We start from the raw sequence: 22923 nt of genomic DNA, 5'->3' as shown, positions 1-22923 counted from the left end.
GAATGTTGCCATTGACTGCATTTAACAGCCACTTTACTGTATTAAAGCCAACTCACATCCACGGTGATTTCAATCCTCACTGACCTAATCTAACCTAACAGGGACTTCCCTGCATCAGTTGCATGTATAAATACATGAGCATTTTAGTCACTGACAGCTTCCCAGCTAAAATAAACAACACTAATGAGATAGAGTGTGTTGCAATAATACGTGTACTACAGTTACACAGCTATTCTGTTCTTTTTTCAAATGGACTTGAATTTTTTTGTTTTCAAGATACATTTTATTTCCTATTTTATATTGGGACAAAAATCGCGGTCTCTACGGGTGGGTACGATGTGCGAATGCATTGCACAGAGGCCTTGCAAGTGCCACTTTTCGGCGCGCAATGCGCATGCGCCGAAATCCTGAACTTGCGAACTGTCGAAATTTCTTTTGACAGTTCCAACGCATCCCCAGGAGAAGGGCCTTCGTGGGCGGAGATTTGGGCTATTTGCCAAACTCTTGTCCAGCAAATGTCCTGGTAAAAGCAGGCACAAGAGTTCTAAAAGGTAAAAAAATAAAACTTTATCAATAATTTTTATATTAAAAACCCTGTCAATTAAGATAAGTTTATTTTTATCCTTATTAAAACATGTAAACAAAAATTCAAAAAAATAAATTTTTGTCTAAAACATTTAATTAAATTCAATTTCAATTCATTTTAAATATGTGAAGTGTTTTTCTTATTTATTTAAAATGTTTATAAGTTTTGGGGGGGGTATCCCCATTCATAGAAATAGCGATCTCCGTACAAACGAAACTCACCGTTACTGTGAATGGGGATACGTGATTTTCATTGGTTGGTCTAGCCCATGTGATCTCAGGATTCACATACACTCCTGGAATACGAGGGCCTCTGCGCTGGGCTGTGCATGGAAGCCTCGGAGCACAAGTGTTCGTTCCATCGGGACATACGTAAATATTTTTGTGGTCGGAAGCATCCGCCTGCGGGAAGCCTCCGACCGCAATTTCTGGCCCATTGTCTCTATTGGTCTGTGGCTCATAATGGTATCTGAGACTCTGACCCTGCCCCCCATCCCCACCCCCCCCCCCCCCAAACCACTTCCCGTACATTGATGACCTTATATAATTAATAAACATTAATATTGCAGTAATAAAGCAAATCAGACATCAGAACTAGCTTCATTACTGCAATATTATGCCTAATCTACCAAACTAATTAATGAAAACACAATTTTACCTGGGTGTCTCTTTTTCTGCTAGTCACTCTTCTTCCCCGATCTACCTCAGTGCTTTTTTTTCTTTGCATCAATTTTCTGCATCAATTTTCTCCCTTTTGAAGGCATTACCTCCTTGCTGGGTTATTGCACTAGGGGTGGCCTTTACCATGTGAACCTTGACCATGAATATCATCCCCCTATTTAATAAGGCCATCACAGCCGTATCTGACTTTTTAAAATTAATTTCTGTAATGTGTGCATCGCTGGCAAGGCCAGCATTTACTGCCTATCCCTAATTACCCTTGAGAAGTGGTGACGAGCTGCCTTCTTGAACCGCTGCAGTCCATGAGGTGAAGGTACTCCCACAGTGTTGTTAGAGAGGGAGTTCCAGGATTTTGACCCAGTGACGATGAAGGAACGGCGATATATTTCCAAGTCAGGATGGTGTGTGACTTGGAGGGGAAATTGAAGGTGATGGTGTTCCTATGCACCTGCTGCTCTTGTTCTTCTAGGTGGTAGAGATCGCGGGTTTGGGAGGTGCTGTTGAAGAAGCCTTCGCGAGCTGCTGCAGTGCATCTTGTAGATGGTACACACTGCAGCCACGGTGCGCCAATAGTGGAAGGAGTGAATGCTTAAGGTTGTGGATGTGAACATCATATCCAAAGCAATAAGTACTGCTGCCGACCAGTAAGTTTGTTAATGGTCCCTGCAGCTGATAACAGAACAGGTAAACACACCCATGTTGCTCGGAAAATGAAGACTTAGTAAAGGCACAACAATCGTTAATGCAACGATATAATCATATCACAATCACATTACTGTTTGGTAACCTGATAAATTGTCTTTCAATTCAGCACGCTCGTGTTAACTTTATTGTATCTAGTAATTCATGTTAAGTCATAACATTTTCTATTTAAATCCACAAAAATGTAATCATATTAAGCTTTGTTATAAGTTTTACTGATATCTGATTCTGAACATTGGATAATTTTTTGCACATAATAATTATTCTTTTCAGGCTGTAGCAGACAATACAACCAATCATTTGGCTACCTGAAGAGTCCTGGCTGGCCCAACATCTATCCTCATAATCTAGATTGTATCATCATTCTGCGAGCCCCTGAGAGCCACAAAATCTCCCTCTTCTTTGATGCCTTTGACATCGAAGGACTAGGTGGATGCAACAATGATTACTTGGAGGTGAGATAGCCGTCCATTAATTATCATAGCATTTAATAATTATTAGCCAGGAAATCAGGAAATAGACAATTTCATTCATTCCCCATTGCAACTGTGATCTACTTGATTTTCCAACTGGTCTTTTTACAGCTCCCTTTTAAGAGGCCATCCTATGCTAATTACAAAGTAAATTGTGAGCAGCAAGAGTCAATAAAATTTTCTAGACAGGGGCTTCGGAAACGAGGACTGATATTTTTCTCTCAAGTATTTCACTTCGTGTTATCTCTGCTTGAGTTTTTTGGAGGAAAAAGATGAAGTTACAAGAAGGGATAACAGAGAGGGTCATTTGCATCAGTGGCACTTTGTCCTTGTCATGTATCTCACATTACTGTATATAACTGTATCTTACCATGCTATACATAACTGTAACTGGATATGACCTGTAACAATAAGCATACCTTACCACCAGGGGTGCACTTGCAGGAGACACTCCATACCTGTCCCACTGAGGTATATAAAGGGAGGTCTCAGGCAAGTGCAGCACTGGAGAGCTGGAATTAAAGGTGCAGGTCCTGAGTAACCTTGACTTCAGCATGTGTCTCCTGTAAGTCAGTACATTAGAGTCAGGACTTAACAGTGGCGACGAGTTAAAGGATCACAGAATTCACAGAATGGCTACCAACAGCTCAGATGAGAAATACAATGCTGGAGACAATTGGGATGACTTTATAGAAAGGCTCCAGCAAAGCTTTGTGACCAAAGACTGGCTGGGCGACAATAAGGCAGAGAAGAGAAGAGCCCATCTCTTGACCAGCTGTGGCTCGAAAACATACGATTTAATGAAAGACCTGCTGGCACCCAAGAAACCAGCAAGCAAATTGTTTGAGGAGTTGAGCACATTGGTGAGAGATCACCTGAAGCCAGCGAGCAGCCTACACATGGCTAGACACAGGTTCTACAACTACAGACACTGTGTGGACCAAAGCATACCCGACTTCGTGGCAGAACTTCGGAGGCTGGCTAGTTCATGTGAGTTCCCTGATGAACTAAGGAGAGAAGTACTGAGAGACTTTTTTATTGAAGGAATAGGCCACGCAGGCATATTTCGAAAGCTTATAGAGACTAAGAACTTGACTCTAGAGGCAGCAGCACTGGTTGCACAGACTTTCTTGGCAGGCGAAGAAGAAACAAGACTGATCTATACTTCGGGTATGACAACTAACGAGGCATCGGAACAAGGGGTTCACATTGTGAAACAAACTGCTACACCCACACACAGACAAAGGCAGGAAAGCAGGCCTTCAACAGCAGACAGTAGCGCCAGGAGCCATCAAAATCAAGGGCCACATGAACGGTCGATCACACCTCATCAACCCACAATGCGAGCAATCAACAACAGATTGAGAGAAGCTCAAGGGAGATCAGCCAGACACAGCTCATCCTTCGGAAACAATGGAAACGGTCTGTGTTGGAGATGTGGGGGAAGGCACTCAACCAGGGTGTGTCGATTTCAGCATGCCGTTTGCAGAAACTGCAACTACACAGGGCATCTGGCTCACATGTGCAGAAAAACAGCAGCTTGGCTGGTATACGAATCGGAAGGGTCGGAAAGCGGACCAGAAGATGGTTGGAACAGTGCACGGGACGCCGAGGGACAGCGGGTTAACACGGTCAATGTCCACTGTTCTTACACCAAGATGCCTCCAATTATGATGAGGGTTCTACTCAACGGGATACCCGTCAACATGGAACTGGACACGTGGGCGTTCAACAATTTGAACAGCTGTGGCCGCACAAAAGCAACAGACCAAAACTCACAAAGATCGGCACCAAACTAAGGACCTATACTAAAGAAATCGTCCCAGTCCTTGGCAGCGCCGTGCTCTCAGTCACACACAAAGGGATGGTGCACTGACTTTCCCTGTGGATTGTCCCCGGGGATCTCCCAGCCCTGTTGGGGAGAAGCTGGCTAGCAGAACTTAATTGGAAATGGGATGATGTTCACGCCATGTCGTCAGAGGAACGGACCTCCTGCTCAACAGTTCGAAGCCGTTTTGAACATCTCTTTCAGCAAGATGTGGGCACCTTCAAAGGGGCTAAAGTTAGAATCTACAACACACAGAATGCCAGACTGGTGCATCACAAGGCTAGAGCAGTGCCTTATGTGATGAGGGAAAAGATTGAAAACGAACTGGGCCGGCTTCTGCGGGAAGGCATAATTTCTCCTGTGGAATTTAGCGACTGGGCAAGTCCCATCGTCCCCGTCATGAAGCCTGATGGATCCGTGCGAATCTGTGGGGATTACAAGTTTACCATAAACAGAGTCTCCCTACAGGACCAATACCCGCTGCCCAGAGCGGAGGACCTATTTGCTACGTTGGCTGGAGGAAAACTTTTCTCGAAACTTGACCACACATCTGCGTATATGACGCAAGAACTTACCGAAGAGTCTAAGCTACTCACCACCATCAACACACATCGAGGTCTTTTTGTGTACAATCGATGCCCATTCAGTATCAGGTCGGCAGCTGCTATATTCCAGCGCAACATGGAGAGTCTGCTCAAGTCCATCCTGGGGACGGTTGTGATTCAAGATGACATGCTCATCATGGGTAGGGACACCGACTCTCATCTCCGCAATCTTGAGGAAGTACTAAGTCGATTGGATCGGGTAGGCATAAGAGTTAAGAAATCCAAGTGTCTGTTTCTCGCACCTGAGGATGAATTTTTGGGCAGAAGGACTGCCGCTGATGGAATCCGCCCAACCGAATCCAAAACCGAAGCGATTCGTCTAGCACCCAGGCCCCGGAATGTCTCGGAACTGCGCGCCTTTCTCGGGCTACTCAATTACTTTGGGAACTTTATGCAGAACTTGAGCACACTGCTGGAGACTCTCCACATGCTACTCAGAAAGGGGTGCGATTGGTTTTGGGGGGACACCCAGGAACGCGCCTTCAATAAGGCACGCAACCTTCTGTGTTCCAACAGTGTTTTAGCCTTTTTTGACCCAGGTAAAAAGTTAGTCCTTACGTGTGATGCATCAGCGTACGGGGTCGAGTGCGTTTTACAGCATGTCAATGATGCGAGTAAATTTCAGCCCGTTGCTTATGCCTCCAGGTCACTTTCGCGGGCGGAGCGCGGGTACGGTATGGTTGAGAAGGAGGCGCTCGTGTGCGTGTACAGTGTCAAAAAGATGCACCAATACCTTTTCAGGGCGAAGTTTGCGTTAGAAACCGACCACAAACCCTCACGTCCCTACTATCCGAGTGCAAGGCAATCAACGCCAACGCCTCGGCGCGCATTCAGCGGTGGGCACTCATGCTGGCAGCTTACGACTACACGATAAGGCACAGACCAGGCACAGACAACTGTGCCGACGCGCTTAGCAGGCTACCCCTGGCGATCACAGAAGGGTCTGACGAACAGGACTGTGAGATGGTCATGGCAATCAATGCCTTTGAATTTACAGGATCGTCCATGACGGCTCACCAAATCAGGGCCTGGACGACCAGCGACCCCACGTTATCTCTAGTTAAAAGATGCGTTTTAACCAGTGACTGGGCAGAGGCTCACGATGCCTGCCTCGAGGAGGTCAAACCCTTCCATAGGCACATGCATGAACTCTCACTACAGGCAGACGGCCTGATGTGGGGCAGCGGAGTAGTTATGCCCTTACGAGGCAGGGAGGCGTTTGTCCGGGAGCACCTGGGGATCGTCCTTATGAAGGCCATAGCCAGATCCCATGTCTGATGGCCTGGCATTGAAGCGGACTTGGAGCTCTGCGTCCGTCGGTGCACCATTTGTGCCCAACTCAGTAATGCCCCCAGGGAGGCCCCCTAAGCCCCTGGCCCTGGCCTACCAAACCGTGGTCGCGGGTGCATGTAGACTATGCGGGCCCATTCATGGGCAAAATGTTCCTCGTAGTCGTTGATGCATTTTCAAAATGGATCGAGTGTCCCATTTTAAACTCAAGTACCACCTCCACCACTGTGGAGAGCCTTAGAACCATGTTTGCAACGCACGGAATTCCTGACATATTGTTCAGTGATAATGGTCAGTGCTTCACCAGCGCAGAATTTCACGATTTTATCGTTGACCACGGTATAAATCATGTAAAGACTGCACCTTTCAAGCCGGCCTCCAATGGCCAGGCAGAGCGAGCAGTGCAGATCATTAAACAAGGCATGCTCAGAATCCAAGGTCCCATGCTGCAGAGCCGCCTGTCGCGACTACTGCTGGCACACAGATCTCGTCTGCATTCGTTGACTGGGGTTCCCCCCACGCAACTATTGATGAAACGAACCTTAAAGACCAGGCTCTCGTTAATCCTCCCAGACAAGCATGAAATTGTTGAGGCTAAGCATCAAAAGCTAACTGAGTACCATGATCGAAATTCGAAGGGGAGGTGGAATGAGATAGGGGACAAAGTGTTTGTGCTAAACTATGGCCGGGGTCCCAAATGGCTTGCAGGGACAGTAACAGATAAAGAGGGAAACAGGCTACTGGTTGTACAAATGGACAATGGCCAAACCTGCCGGAGGCATGTAGACCAAGTAAAAAATAGATTCACTGATAACACTGAAGAACCAGAGGCAGACTACAATGTGGAGCTCACACCACACCTGGTGGACAGACAGGTGGAACAACCTGAGGAAAGGGCAGTCTCAACAGACAGCCCAGGCGAGATACCAGCAATCACACCGAACGAAACAAACAGCCCAGGCGAGATACCAGCAATCACACTGAACGAAAAACAGGCACCAAGGCAAACAACTGAACCACAACTAAGACGCTCCACGCGAGATCGCAGACCACCTGAGAGACTGAATCTATAAAGGCAATAAGACCTTGGGGGAGGGTGATATCATGCATCTCACATCACTGTATATAACTGTATCTTACCATGCTATACATGACTGTAACTGGATATGACCTGTAACAATAAGCATACCTTACCATCAGGGGTGCACTTGCAGGAGACACTCCATACCTGTCCCACTGTGGTATATAAAGGGAGGTCTCAGGCAAGTGCAGCACTGGAGAGCTGGAATTAAAGGTGCAGGTCCTGAGTGACCTTGACTTCAGCATGTGTCTCGTGTAAGTCAGTACATTAGAGTCAGGACTTAACAGTTCTTACCTGCCCTTACCCACAAAGCCATGTTTACATAACTAAGGGAATGTTCTAGTAGAACTGTCTTTGTAGGCTACAGTTCACTAGGGAAGCAGTGATGGAGTTGTGCCCTCTCCTGGAATCTGACCCGCAGACAACCTTGACTGGGGTAACAGCACTGCGCGTGGCAATAAAGGTCACCACTGTCCTGAACTGCCTTATGTTCAAATACTTCAAAGCTACCGCAAGGGACATCTGCAACATCAGTCAACCATCAGTGTAGAGATGCATCAAGCAGGTCAATTGTGCTTTGTCTACCAATGCAAACAACTTTATCAGTTTATCCATGTAAAAGCAACAACAAAATGAGAAGGTACTGCAATTCTTTCAGGCCACAAAATACTCTCCAAATTTCAGATGTAATCATGTGACCAAATAGTCCCCTACACAGAGGGGTAGAAATTCACCTCCGCCCGAAATAGAGCGCACCTACCGTTTTTGAAGTATTCTGGATGCCGCAATGGATGCGGCGGCCTATCTGTTGAAATTAAGCTCTTCATAGTTTTTTTCCAGCGGGGCAGATGTGGCCTCATCATGGGGGAGGAAGTAGGGGTGGAGCACAGTGGCCGTTAATAGCAGGGAACGGAGTGCCCGCCACTGTTAGTCAGCGCCGATCTGATTACGTCATTGCGCTGGCGTGTTACGTCCCTCCCCTTCAGTTAAAGGGGAGAGCCGCTGCGAACTCTGCAGTCATTTTTGTTAGGTTCACTGAGCCAGTGGCCTGGCACCCATGGCCGCAATTGTCGGCCCGACCTGGCAGTCGGCTGACAAAAAAAAAGTCATCGACGGTAGCACCACCTCCCCTTTAAGGGCGGCTGTGTGGCCATTTCACAGAAAGTGCACCAACAGCAAAAACTGTCGGGGACACGGCCTGCGGCAGTGCCACTCTGCCGTGGCAATTTCAGTTAAGGAGCAATTCCGCGAGGGCAATTTTGTGAGGGGTTACCTGCCAGGCTGTAAGGGATCGGCGTATACATGCCAAGGCGGGAAAACGGGCGAAGCAGTCCTGGACACGCTCCACACCTGAGGAAGGGCAATTTACAAAATGGCAGCCCCTCCACGGAGAGTCGGCAGCCATTCCGCGCTGCCCCATATCAGAAGAGGCAATTTCGGCCCCAGAATGTCATGGCATTCATGAGCCGCAAAGTCCAGGTGGTCAGGGCCATCAACATTCAATCATTCAGGTGATTGCTGCTTCTCAGGTATCAGTCAGACATAAGGCACAATTCTTTTATTTTAATGCAATCCTCTATAACTATTTTATTGGATGGAAAAAGCAGAATTGAGGGATGGCTCCTAGGAGACTAAGGTTATCTTATACATGAGCTGGTTCATGGCACCCTATGTAAGAGCCACAGATAGAAAAAGAACGCATAACGACACCCATGAATTTACCAGGCTGAAAATAGAAAAAACTATTGGTACCTTCAGGCAACGACCCAAATGCTTGAATGATTCAGATGACATCTTGGAGTATAGAGTCTCCAAGATCATCACTGTCTACTGCAGGGTCTATCATTTTTCTATCCAAAGAGGCTTTACCATTGAGAAGGAGGAGGCTTATCCACATACAAGACCAGATCAGGACACTGACACTGATTTGGAGGATATCATTGCTGAAATAACTTTGCAGCTTGGGAGCAGCTTTGATATAGAAGGCATTCACCCTAAATGCCTAATCACCCGATAACTAACCAGCCCATCCACATGTTCACTATGCAGTAGCCCAATACGGCTTCACCAACTCTGTACTACAACTATCAAGGATACCTACCCTTTGATCTGCTGCTACCTTATTTTGCACCGTCAGAAGTAAGTTTCAGAAATGTGCAACCAATTTATTTCCCTCAAGTGTCCATTGTCGATGCATTTAGTGTTTTTTCATCCTGATGCTTCCCTTGGTGACAATGGATGGTGTGTCTTCTACAACCTATCCTACTGTTCATTCTAGAGGCTTCCTCAGTGGAAGACGTAAGTGAGGTGGCTGGTTTCTGGGTGCCATTTGGGATTGACGATGCTCCATATCTATTTGTGCTGGGCCGAAGGTCCAGCCACATCCACTGTTGCAGTGGTTGGTTGGTCCTGGCTCCTCCTTGGAGAAATTCATAGAAGGAGCAGTAAGATAAGTTGTAGCAGACAAACACCATCCACTGACACCAAAGGAAAGCATCAGGATTAAAAACAGTAAAAGGAGGCGAGGCGAACTGAATGAGATAAATTGGCATCGCCTCATCCATGCCTGCCCAGCCATGCCCCTGCTTCTGCCAGTCCCTCAGCATACCCACTGATCTGCACTGGAGCAGACCACTGGGCAACAGTGGTGTCTTCTTCTGCGGCTAGGACCTGTGACTGGTTCTTGGAGTATAACGCCAATAACAGAACAGGAACATGTGTTAGAATTCTACCGTGGCACTAACTCATGTATGTCATGGTGTTGTGCTTAAGTATATGTATGTGAGAGTTATTGAGTGAGTGCACGAGTGAATAGACGAGAAGAAACAGAAGGGAAAATATGGTACTGGACCTCAGTTTAGGAAAGGTTCCTAATTTCATCCTCTCAAATTACCCCATGTTCTCATCACCAGTGGATTTTCAGCGCTGAGTCCTCAAAGGCACGCAAAGGACTTGAATCTGTGAGGCCCTTCTTCAGTGCCTTTCTGCTCCCTCTTGTTATGTGATGCCCTGTCCTGAAATCAGACTAGTGTTGAGATATTGGAAGTTTCAAGAGAACATACAATGACACTCCTACCCTGGATCCCAACATGTGTTTAAGAAAATAAACACACATCATGCTGGAAGAATGTTTTTTGAGCACACTTTTAATGATAAAAGTGTGGCAAGAGCTCCAGTTGTGATTTGCAGCTGGAAAGTGTGCCTTGTGTAGCACAGGTGTATATGTTAAACAATCAAATAGCTGCAAGACGCTCTGAGTATTTTGCATGCAGCCACAGGTTGAGACGCAACAATTTATGCCATGCATTCTTTACCCATCTACTTGTAAAAGGGATAGTCTTAACTGATGCCTGAAAATATCTTGCACCTATATCCTCATGATCTCGTAGTGATGTTGGCATTTACTGTTGCTGCCACCTCCTCCAAGCCACTTTGCGTTTCTCACGTAAGGGGAAGGTCATCTAAAATAGTGAAAGGAAAGTACCAGGCTGTACCTTTAAGTGATTGCTACAGCATTAACACCACACATAATGCTGTAGCCACTCCCGCCACTGTGTGAGCTCCCAGCAGTAGGCTGATTTCACAGCAAGAGTGCATTGTAGACACAGAATAACCTTGGTGTTACTGCACCAACAGCTGTGCACAATTTGGCTTTGTGTAAGGCCTGCTCTGCACCAACTCTGATCACTCTGCTCTCAAAATTGAAAATCTACCCCAGTTTTCAAAGAATGAGGAAAACCAAATTGAAGGTAGGTTCTTCTATTTTTTTGTGACTTATGGGGATAGAAATTTGTTTTGGGCGATAACACAAAATGAGTGTCATCATATCAGCCGGCCGTTAAACACCCACTTGATATTTAGTTCCATTGACTTCAGTAGAACTGAATATCAAGCAGGGCATTCAGCCCATTTAGCACTACCACACGACAAATTTTCTACCCCAAGATCTCACAGAATATGACTTTTGAGTGGTGTTACTAATTTCATGCAGACACTTAAGTACAGAAATAGATTGAACTGTAATTACTTTTTGTATGTTGCAGATACGAAATGGTACAGATAGTGATGGAAAAGTTCTTGGCAGGTTCTGTGGTACAACACTGCCGAATCCCATCTTCCCCAACTTCCATGCACTTACCCTGTATTTTAAAAGTGATGTCCCAACAAATCGCAATGGTTTTGAGATCACCTGGACATCTTCTCCAAATGGTAATTTGTAACGATATTTTATCATTTCGTATGCAGCATGTAATAAAATCTCTGTAAAACTCCAATAGCAATCACTTTGTCAAAAGTTTAATTCATTCTGCAGTCACTGAATTTCAATCATCAAATGTAAATTAAGGCCAACGTCCCTCTACCCTGCTTTCAAATTGTACCAGAAAAATGGGTGCAATGCAGAGGGGAAATGGGCAATAATGCTTTGCTCCCAGTCTGCTCCTGAATAGCACACCACCCATTCTTCCTGTTTGACTATTCTGGTTATCTTGTTATCTTTTGCCGAAAATGTATGAATGGACAAAGGGAAGGAGGGATCAAAAGAGATGGGCTGAGCTGGGATGTCACTCTAGCCCTATCTTGTTATCTTTTGCCGAAAATGTATAACCATCGTGCCTTGACAATGTAACATCACTTATCCGTAGGGAGTGTGTACGCTCTATCAAGAGAGTATATCTTCTGTCTGATAAGTCTTGCCGGCCGGTAAAATAAAGACTGCTTTGTTTAAAGCACAATAGGTATTCGACTCAGATTGAGGAAAAGAATCTACATTTACAAGCACCTAACTCCACCTGAAGAGGGCACAGCACTGTATATTACATGCAAAGTAAACGTTAGGTGGCTTTGTGCACAGAGATACCAGGTCCAGATCATCATTATAGGCAGTCCCTCGAAGCGAGGATGACTTGCTTCCACGCCAAAAAGGGATGAGTTCACAGGTGTTTCAATTCCGGATCTCGAACTACATCCTGAAGGGTGGAAGATGCCTGTGCGTGGATTTTTTTACCATGTGGTGGCCGTGGCAGGCTGGGGTGCCAGCACCCCAAGCAAGAGTTCAGACAGATTGCCCCCCTAGAAACCTGGCCTTGCTACTTCTGGAGCTGTGGTTTAGATATTATCTTCTTAAAGGACAGGCTAGTGTTGTCAAAAAAAGGGATTTCTTTTGACATTTAAATTTAAAAAATTGGTTTATCTAATTTGGTGATATGAGCTATTTGGAGGTGGACGTGGGAAAACATTGACAAAACCCCTTGACAGTTGCCTAAGCAATTCACCTGGTTCTCTCCTGAGCCACTACTAACTGTTTCTCTGCCACGCAGGTGGAACCCCGCACACCCGCCTCCTCCTGACCCATAAAACTATTTAATGCTCCCTGGAGGTAAAAAAAAAAGCAAAGCCTCACAGTTAAACCAGCTTCCTCCTCCTATTTCCTTTTTCCTCAACTGCTTGGCATCATGGTGTTGCCCCATTACCAGCTCTCACCAAGAATGGCTGTAGGGGTGGGCTGGATTCCTGCTTGGGGTGCTGCTGGCATTACAGTCATGGCACAACACCACAAGCTCATTTATAGCAGACGACAGGGTTGAGTTTTCGCTCAGTTACACCAGTAATATCAGCGCAATCTAGGAGGAATGGGCCAAACCAGCACAAAAGATCGGGAAATGTTCAACGCAAGTGAGTTACGACCAAAACCTTTACGTTCGTGTTTTCCATGACCTTTTACACTGGTTTAAGATTCAATTTGCTGGATCAGGCCTTATCCACAAAATTGGCCACACCCCCAGGTCGAAATTGCAGGATTCTGCCCATTTTCTTAGGCACACATGGTACCAGTAGGCATGTTTTAAAAGTTTCTTCATATCAAAAATTATTTAATTTGCTAAGAAACTGACGAGTATAAATCCATTAAACTATGAATTGGTTTAGTATAGTTTTGAAAGTAATTTTCAGTGATTTTAAATCAGATTACTCACCGGTGGAGGATTGGACACTCTTATTAAAAATGTTTATTTTGGTGATAAACCCATTTTCAGCTGTAATAATAAAACTGCACCAAGTTACCACTCTTAAATATATCAAGGGTGTACTTTTTAATGGAAGGAAAAGAAAATAATCCATTACATTACCCGATTGCACTGGTTAATTGAAGATTTACGGAGGTGAATATGCAAATAAATGTTATTGGAAACCTGAACCTGAGCGCGTTTTGGCCGCAATTTCCTGATTGTGCCCAAAGCAGAAACTCTACCCCAACATCTTTAAATGTGAAGTCTACCAACATGCAAATCACAGCATAAGTGCATTTAAAAACTTACTATCAGTCATCAGAAGCTGTCCACATGAAAACCTAATTCCCATTACCAATCAAATTCTACATCCTTCAAGCTCTTTCATGGGTCTTTAATTTGGTCTGCACCGTTAAATTTACTGCTACCTTGAAGGTGCAAGCTGTACCCAACTTCCTATTTGTTGCTCCAGTAGAGTGACCTGTTGTGTGCCCAGTGTGTGCTGTGATATGTCAACCAGCCTTGACCAGATAATCAAGCTTCTGGTGCAGGCTATTTCAGGTGAACTACCCCTGAATTGCTCCCAGACAGTACCGACAGTACCCAGACAGGCCCTTAAATTTTCCGCACTGGAAGGCTGCTTGACAGTTATCCCGATAACAAGGAGCAATCAATGCGTATGAAGTCATAGTGCACTTTTGTTGTGCAATATAAAAGCATCAACTGATTCTATATTGAGATCATACCATGTTGATTCTCAGTTGTAATCTTTTAAATGTTTACTATAATATTGTGCAGAAAAATGTTTGTATGTTGGGATTATTATCGTATTGAAATGTCCAAACAGGTAACTTTTTGCTCTGTGGTTCCTTTCTCCTCTATAGACTGTGGTGGAACACTACTTGGCTCCAGTGGGTCTTTTTATAGTCCTAAGTATCCTGCCACCTATGACAATAATACCGACTGTGAGTGGATAATTGTGGCACCAATAGGACGACTAGTAACAATAAACTTCATATTCTTTAATATTATTGATCCTGGTGGCTGCATCAAAAATTACTTGCAGCTGTATGATGGACCAGATTCCAGCTCACCACCTATAGGACCATACTGTGGAGCGGTATGTAGAAAGAGTGCTTGTTCATAAATAAATTCATTTTCTGCCAAATTTTTCATTATTTTTTATGTATAAAAATCATCTTTTTATTTGAGGGAGAGGACGAGTTTAAGAAATATCTATCGCATAAAATATTTCATGTTTAAAAACAAAGTTGTAGAAACAACATTATATTGTGTTCTGCAGAATAAACAGCTTCAGTAAGTTATTGGTCCTGATTTTGCAGTAAAAATAATGGTGAGGCTATTTGCGCTCATCATTACTCTGGAGTAAATGGGACAGCAACTTCCAGTGACTGCACATGCACAGTTAGTTGCTGTTTGAGTTGCCCTGCTCCTCCAGAAGCTTCGCTACTCCACTATCTCACCCAGAGACTCGCCATTGAAACACATTTAAGAATATAAGAAATAGGAGCAGGAGTAGGCCATACGGTCCCTCGAGCCTGCACCGTCATTTAATACGATCATGGCTGATCCGATCATGGACTCAGGTCCACTTCCCTGCCTGCTCTCCATATTCCTTCATTCCCTTATCGTTTAAGAAATTGTCTATTTCTGTCTTAAATTTATTCAATGCCCCAGCTTCCACAGCTCTCTGAGGCAGCGAATTCCACAGATCCACAAAGCTCTGAGAGAAGAAATTTCTCCTCACCTCAGTTTTAAATGGACGGCCCATTATTCTAAGATTATGCTCTCTAGTTCTAGTCTCCCCTATCAGTGGAAACATCTTCTGCATCCACCTTGTCAAGCCCTCTCATAATCTTACACGTTTCGATAAGATCACCTCTCATTCTTCTGAATTCCAAAGAGTAGAGGCCCAACCTACTCACCCTCTCCTCATAAGTCAACCCCCTCATCTCTGGAATCAACCTAGTGAACCTTCTCTGAATTGCCTCCAAAGCAAGTATATCCTTTCGTAAATATGGAAACCAAAACTGCACGCAGTATTCCAGGTGTGGCCTCACCAATAACCTATACAACTATAGCAAGACTTCCCTGCTTTTATACTCTATCCCCTTTGCAATAAAGGCCAAGATTCCATTGACCTTCCTGATCACTTGCTGTACCTGCATACTAACCTTTTGTGTTTCATGCACAAGTACCCCAGGTCCTGTTGTACTGCAGCACTTTGCAATCTTTCTCCATTTAAATAATAACTTGCTCTTTGATTTTTTTCTGCTAAAGTGCATGACCTCACACTTTTATACTCCATCTGCCAAATTTTGCCCACTCACTTAGCCTGTCTATGTCCTTTTGCAGATTTTTTGTGTTCTCCTCACACATTGCTTTTCCTCCCATCTTTGTATCGTCGGCAAACTTGGCCACATTACACTCAGTCCCTTCTTCCAAGTCGTTAATTTAGATTGTAAATAGTTGGGGTCCCAGCACTGATCCCTGTGGCACCTCACTAGTTACTTATTGCCAACCCGAGAATGAATCATTTATCCCTACTCTCTGTTTTCTGTTCGTTAGCCAATCCTCTATCCATGCTAATATATTATCCCCAACCCTGTGAACTCTTGTCTTGTGCAGTAACCTTTTATGTTGCAACTTGTCAAATGCCTTCTGGAAATCCAAATACACCACATCCACTGGTTCCCCTTTATCCATCCTGTTCGTTACATCCTCAAAGAATTCTAGCAAATTTGTCAAACATGACTTCCCCTTCATAAATCCATGCTGACTCTGCCTGACCGAATTTTTCTTTTCCAAATGTCCTGCTACTGCTTCTTTAATAATGGACTCCAACATCTTCCCAACCACAGATGTTAGGCTAACTGGTCTATTGTTTCCTGCTTTTTGTCTGCCTCCTTTTTTAAATAGCGGCTTTACATTTGCAGTTTTCCAATCTGCTGGGACCTCCCCAGAATCCAGGGAATTTTGGTAAATTACAACCAATGCATTCACAATCCCTGCCGCTACTCCTCTTAAGACCCTAGGATGCAAGCCATAGGTCCAGGGGATTTATCGGCCTTTAGTCCCATTATCTTACTGAGTACCACCTCCTTAGTGATTGTGATTAAGAGTGTGAATTTGCTTTTCTTACCCACTGAACACACCAGAAAAAGTTAGGGCTTGTCTATTCAAGTGCAAATGAATTTTTAACAGTGTGATAAGTCTTACTGTCAAACAACCTCTCTGGCACTGTAAATGTACATTTACAAGCGTGGAGTCTCATTTAATGTTCCCGGTAATGATTTTTGGTGCCAAGCGGCCCTTTTAAGGGGGTTCATGGCCCATTCAAAATACTGCGCATGCGCTGATTTTTGTGTTGAAAGGCCAGCAAGCTGGCTGCGTGGGTTTCCTGGAGCACTACATGGTCAAGCAGCTTAAAGGGAACATTGGTCTCATTCCTTCAGATTTTAATTATTGTTGGAGATTTAAAAAAAAATTTTTTTTTTACTTTTTCCTTGTCTCTTTTCTCTCTCTCTCTTAACATATCTTTCTTTCCCTCGTCTTATTTTGCTTTCTGTGGATGATTTTTGATTGAATTAACTCTGCTAACTATATGGGTAATGGTGGAATCTATATGGGTAGAGCTGCAGAACACCAAAGGGCAAAAAACGTTAGTGGGAGTTGTGTACAGACCTCCAAACAGTAGTAGTGATGTTGGGGAGGGCATCAAACATGAAATTAGGGGTGCGTGCAATAAAGGTGCAGCAGTTATAATGGGTGACTTTAATATGCACATAGATTGGGCTAACCAAACTGGAAGCAATACGGTGGAGGAGGATTTCCTGGAGTGCATAAGGGATGGTTTTTTAGACCAATATGTCGAGGAACCAACTAGTGGGGAGGCCATCTTAGACTGGGTGTTATGTAATGAGAGAGGATTAATTAGCAATCTCGTTGTGCGAGGTCCCTTGGGGAAGAGTGACCATAATATGGTGGAATTCTGCATTGGGATGGAGAATGAAACAGTTAATTCAGAGACCATGGTCCAGAACTTAAAGAAGGCTAACTTTGAAGGTATGAGGCGTGAATTGGCTGGGATGGATTGGCGAATGATACTTAAGGGGTTGACTGTGGATGGGCAATGGCAGACATTTAGAGACCGCATGGATGAACTACAACAATTGTACATTCCTGTCTGGCATAAAAATAAAAAAGGGAAGGTGACTCAACCATGGCTATCAAGGGAAATCAGGAATAGTATTAAAGCCAAGGAAGTGGCATACAAATTGGCCAGAAATAGCAGCGAACCTGGGGACTGGGAGAAATTTAGAACTCAGCAGAGGAGGACAAAGGGTTTGATTAGGGCAGGGAAAATGGAGTATGAGAAGAAGCTTGCAGGGAACATTAAGACGGATTGCAAAAGTTTCTATAGATATGTAAAGAGAAAAAGGTTAGTAAAGACAAACGTAGGTCCCCTGCAGTCAGAATCAGGGGAAGTCATAACGGGGAACAAAGAAATGGCGGACCAATTGAACAAGTACTTTGGTTCGGTATTCACGAAGGAGGACACAAACAACCTTCCGGTTATAAAAGGAGTCGGGGGGTCTAGCAAGGAGGAGGAACTGAGGGAAATCCTTATTAGCCGGGAAATTGTGTTGGGGAAATTGATGGGATTGAAGGCCGATAAATCCCCAGGGCCTGATGGACTGCATCCCAGAGTACTTAAGGAGGTGGCCTTGGAAATAGTGCATTTGGAAAGAGGTGACATGATAGGTCCAAGTCAGCATGGATTTGTGAAAGGGAAATCATGCTTGACAAATCTTCTGGAATTTTTTGAGAATGTTTCCAGTAAAGTGGACAAGGGAGAACCAGTTGATGTGGTATATTTGGACTTTCAGAAGGCATTCGACAAGGTCCCACACGAGATTGATGTGCAAAGTTCGAGCACATGGGATTGGGGGTAGTGTACTGACATGGATTGAGAACTGGTTGTCAGACAGGAAGCAAAGAGTAGGAGTAAATGGGTACTTTTCAGAATGGCAGGCAGTGACTAGTGGGGTACCGCAAGGTTCTGTGCTGGGGCCCCAGCTGTTTACATTGTACATTAATGATTTAGATGAGGGGATTAAATGTAGTATCTCCAAATTTGCGGATGACACTAAGTTGGGTGGCAGTGTGAGTTGCGAGGAGGATGCTGTGAGGCTGCAGAGCGACTTGGATAGGTTAGGTGAGTGGGCAAATGCATGGCAGATGAAGTATAATGTGGATAAATGGGAGATTATCCACTTTGGTGGTAAAAACAGAGAGACAGACTATTATCTGAATGGTGACAGATTAGGAAAAGGGGAGGTGCAAAGAGACCTGGGTGTCATGGTACATCAATCATTGAAGGTTGGCATGCAGGTGCAGCAGGCGGTTAAGAACGCAAATGGCATGTTGGCCTTCATAGCAAGGGGATTTGAGTACAGGGGCAGGGAGGTGTTGCTACAGTTGTACAGGGCATTGGTGAGGCCACACCTGGAGTATTGTGTACAGTTTTGGTCTCCTAACCTGAGGAAGGACATTCTTGCTATTGAGGGAGTGCAGCGAAGGTTCACCAGACTGATTCCCGGGATGGCGGGACTGACCTATCAAGAAAGACTGGATCAACTGGGCTTGTATTCACTGGAGTTCAGAAGAATGAGAGGGGACCTCATAGAAACATTTAAAATTCTGACGGGGTTAGACAGGTTAGATGCAGGAAGAATGTTCCCAATGTTGGGGAAGTCCAGAACCAGAGGTCACAGTCTAAGGATAAGGGGTAAGCCATTTCGGACCGAGATGCGGAGGAACTTCTTCACCCAGAGAGTGGTGAACCTGTGGAATTCTCTACCACAGAAAGTTGTTGAGGCCAATTCACTAAATATATTCAAAAAGGAGTTCGATGAGGTCCTTACTACTAGGGGGATCAAGGGGTATGGCGAGAAAGCAGGAATGGGGTGCTGAAGTTGAATGTTCAGCCATGAACTCATTGAATGGCGGTGCAGGCTAGAAGGGCCGAATGGCCTACTCCTGCACCTATTTTCTATGTTTCTATGTTTCTATGTTTCTAACTTGCACTTCCTGGTTCAGATACTACATGCCTCAGTAAGGATTCTTCAATCTGATTGGTTAAGGAGATACACAGTTGCTTACCCTGTTCACACAGTTCCCAGATCCCCTGTAGAGGACGCCATTCATTTGCCGCTGACTGCAAAATTCGGGCCAATATAATTTCAGAAACATGGGCACCGACTGAGGATGATATTCATCCAGTAGATGGACTCAGTTGAATAATATATTGCTGGTTTATTTTTATCGCACAGGCTAATGTGTCCATATTAAATTCCTGTCTGCACTATAGTAAGATAATCATTAACCCCCTTATTATAAATGGTTTGGCAAATGCATTAAAATAAACCAACCAATGTGTCAAACTTAGTCTGCAAAGGGAATTAAACTGCTTACTGTTTTATGGTTTCAGTTCTGTCCATGGGCTAAATAGTTTATCCAAATACGTGCCTGACATATTTTCCATGTATACTATATGAGTATAAATGGACAATTAAAAAAAAATTTAAACCTAAGTAGGAGACAAATGCTTGATTTACTTTTGGAGATAGGAAGAAACTTTGAAGAACCTTTTACAGGTGAGTAAATTCGTTTGGTAGAGTTCTCGATAGAAGTTGGACAGTAGAAAGCATGGGTTTGATAGGTGAGAATGGCCTTTGGTCATTTCATACTTTATTACTTCTTATTCTTTATGTATTATTTGATCTGTAAGAACACACAGTGAATTTGTGCTCACAGTATCTTATCCTCTCTTTTCTTATAGGAAAGTAACATTGCTCCTTTCACTTCTGCATCTTACCATGTATTTGTGAAATTCCATGCTGAATATGCAGTTATACCCTCTGGATTCAGAATAACATGGACCAGTTAAATTATATGTGAAGAATAAATTGATACTTACAATATGTATCAGAATGTTTTACTTCAATTAAATTGTTAGTTTAAAAATTATTAGCACAGTGTGACTTTTGTAGTGGCCGAAGATGAGTGCAGCAGAAATTTTCCAAATTAGTTCGTAAATCTTACATTGCAACAGTTGTAAAAGTGTAAATAATTGTTCATCTGTAGAAAAGCCAGGACATTTTTGATAGCCTTAGCAGTTTCTAGACTATTATGCTAAGTAACTGAAGGAGAAAGTGTTGTCATTGTAAAGAGGAGGTCAGTATGAGAGAGAATAGAATGGAGGAAACAGACAGAATTACTGAAAGTTCGATATGGAGGTCAGAGGTACATACATGGGACTAATGTGAATAAAGGAAACTGTTGTAAAGTTAATGAGTAAATAACTTGTGAAAGGAGGAGAGAGCATGGCACAGATAGTTGGGTTACAATGGAGTTACGTATCAATGGTGGTATTTTGTATCAATGGGAGAAAGACACAAACTAATTGTTTACTGCTGGCATCATAAAGAAAACCTGTTTTATTCTCTGGAATCCATGCATAGAATGTAAAATTGTAATGGATTTTGTTTCCATGCTGGTGTAGAGTTTCTTAGGTTGAAATACAATGTTTCTAATGGAATAAAGAATCATGTAAAGCTAAGTGTAATTGGCTGATGTTTATATTTATTGAATGCCATTAAATGAAAGATAGGTTCTCCGTTAAGATTGATTAATAAAGAGAAAGGAACATCTTGAATCATTGCCATAATTATTATTCATGCCAACATCTAGCCGTATATAGTGTATGAAAATAAAACAATTTTCAGTTGGCTGTATGTATATATATTTTAAAATGTCTTCCCATTAAGAGCAATAAAATGTGCATTACATTAGTACAGGTTAAACCTTTTGTCGAAATCTCGACCTCCGAAAAGAATGACTCCGACACTTACAGCTCCGGTAGAAGATTCTTTAATTTACTTGCTCGCAAGGGGTAGGTCACACTCAGTCAAGGGCTAAGTGAACACCTCCCAAATGGTTCAGTTTAACAAGATATTTATACAGTAAAACCAAAGTTCTGGCCTCTCCCTGTGTATTGCTCTGTCTCACAGTCAGTGAATACAGATAAAGAGTTAATTACTATATCCTGGTCCTGACATGGTATCCAGATATTTCCTTTTGTCAGGGTAATCAGGAAGCCAAACGGCCATTACTCCATGAGTCATAGGTAATGGGCGATCACCTGTCTTGTATTGTGTCAGGATTGTTTCAATTTCCTGGTCAGTTTATCTGTTTGCATCAAATGGATGAGGTCTCGGAAAGAGATAATGGCTAGAAGATAAGGGTGGGGTGACATGGAACTCCTGTAGTGTAGACAATAGGAGAGCACCATGGGGGGTTACTTGTCTCAGCATGACTTGTCTCCTAGCTGTCTGATGGCCATCAGCCATCTAACAGCAGGTTTAGCTGTTTATGCAAGCTGACTGCTAAAATGCAGAAAGTTCTGGAAGGGCCAGGACTCCATTTTAATCAAAAGGCACACAAATACCGTATGGTATCAGCTTAGATAAAAATACTTTCCACATTCCCCCATTTTGTCCTTCACAAGGATAACTCAATCCATTCTGATCTTTTACAGTCTCTCCATTTCCATTTCCACACAAGAGCCTTCAGCAGTTGTTGCTATCATAACTCTAGCCGTGGTCTCGGTAGGTAACATAGTTTCTCCCACCCTGGCACAGCAACACTTAATGACGACAAATAATAGATACAGGGCGAAGACTATCAGCAGGAATATGATCAAACCCTGTACCACAGATTTCCCCAGGGCTCCCAACCATCCTGATGCCCAACCCCACAAGGTGATACCGTCCTGGCCAACTGTCTGTTTATACTCTATTACCTTTTTCCTGATGTTTTCAGCTAGACTGCCGATATCTTCTGATTTATCTGGGATATACGTACAGCATTCTTCACCTATTAATGCGCATGTTCCTCCCTCCTTGGCTAGGAGATAATCTAAGGCCATACGATTTTGGAGAGCCACTGTTCGAATAGCTACCATTTCGTCATTTATCCCTTCAAAGGCTTGGGAAGTTGCGTTGGCTACTGATTCTACTAAGTTATCCAGTTCCCGTAACTGCCATTCGGTCGATGCTATTCCATAGGGTGGCACCATTACCTTGAATATTCCGTTTAGCACGTCAAATCCCGTTTAAATCTGTGGCTTCCATAGGCCTCCCTTAGAGTCCTTACTGATCTGATAAGGGGTACCACATATCCTAAGTAACAGGACCCTGTCCAGTTGGCTGGTAACCATGGGTAGGCTTTATGGCCACAAATAAAGTAGGTGCAATTATAGGGCGTCAGCTCCTGGTCCTTTCGCACTATCCCTGGTCTCACCTTCCCACCCTTCACCCGGGGCTTTGTTATGGACCATTGTCCAGCCAACGGTTGCTATCTTTCTCTCAGTGGGATTAGTTGTGGCTTGCCATTTAGTCATTTGGGAACACTTGCTGCGTCCCATTTCTGGTCCTTTAGTCTCATTACTCACTAGGCATATTATACCTTCAGGATTTCCTATTCTGGGAGTAATGCTTAGGAAGGGAGGCTGATGGTTATTATCATAATTGGGCTGGTACCATCCCTGGAAGGCTGTAAGTTTATACTCTGCCGACCTCCATTCTGT

At 43.9% G+C, this 22923-nt stretch overlaps 1 protein-coding gene across 1 annotated transcript in view; it reads left to right on the top strand.

The window, feature by feature from the left end:
* The window catches only part of cubn (cubilin (intrinsic factor-cobalamin receptor)), a 457745-nt gene extending 436805 nt beyond the window's left edge, over positions 1-20940 (top strand). Inside the window, exons 59-62 of the mRNA XM_070880231.1 lie at positions 2242-2423; positions 11289-11454; positions 14135-14370; positions 20116-20940. Coding sequence (XP_070736332.1) covers positions 2242-2423; positions 11289-11454; positions 14135-14370; positions 20116-20223 — 692 coding nt within the window. The 3' untranslated portion in view covers positions 20224-20940. The remainder of the gene's footprint in view (positions 1-2241; positions 2424-11288; positions 11455-14134; positions 14371-20115) is intronic.
* The last annotated feature ends 1983 nt before the right edge of the window (positions 20941-22923 follow it).

This window comes from Pristiophorus japonicus, chromosome 5, assembly GCF_044704955.1.
Source record: "Pristiophorus japonicus isolate sPriJap1 chromosome 5, sPriJap1.hap1, whole genome shotgun sequence".
NCBI lineage: Eukaryota > Metazoa > Chordata > Chondrichthyes > Pristiophoridae > Pristiophorus > Pristiophorus japonicus.
Note: the sequence above shows the minus strand (reverse complement) of the source record. Positions and strands in the feature narration are given on the sequence as shown.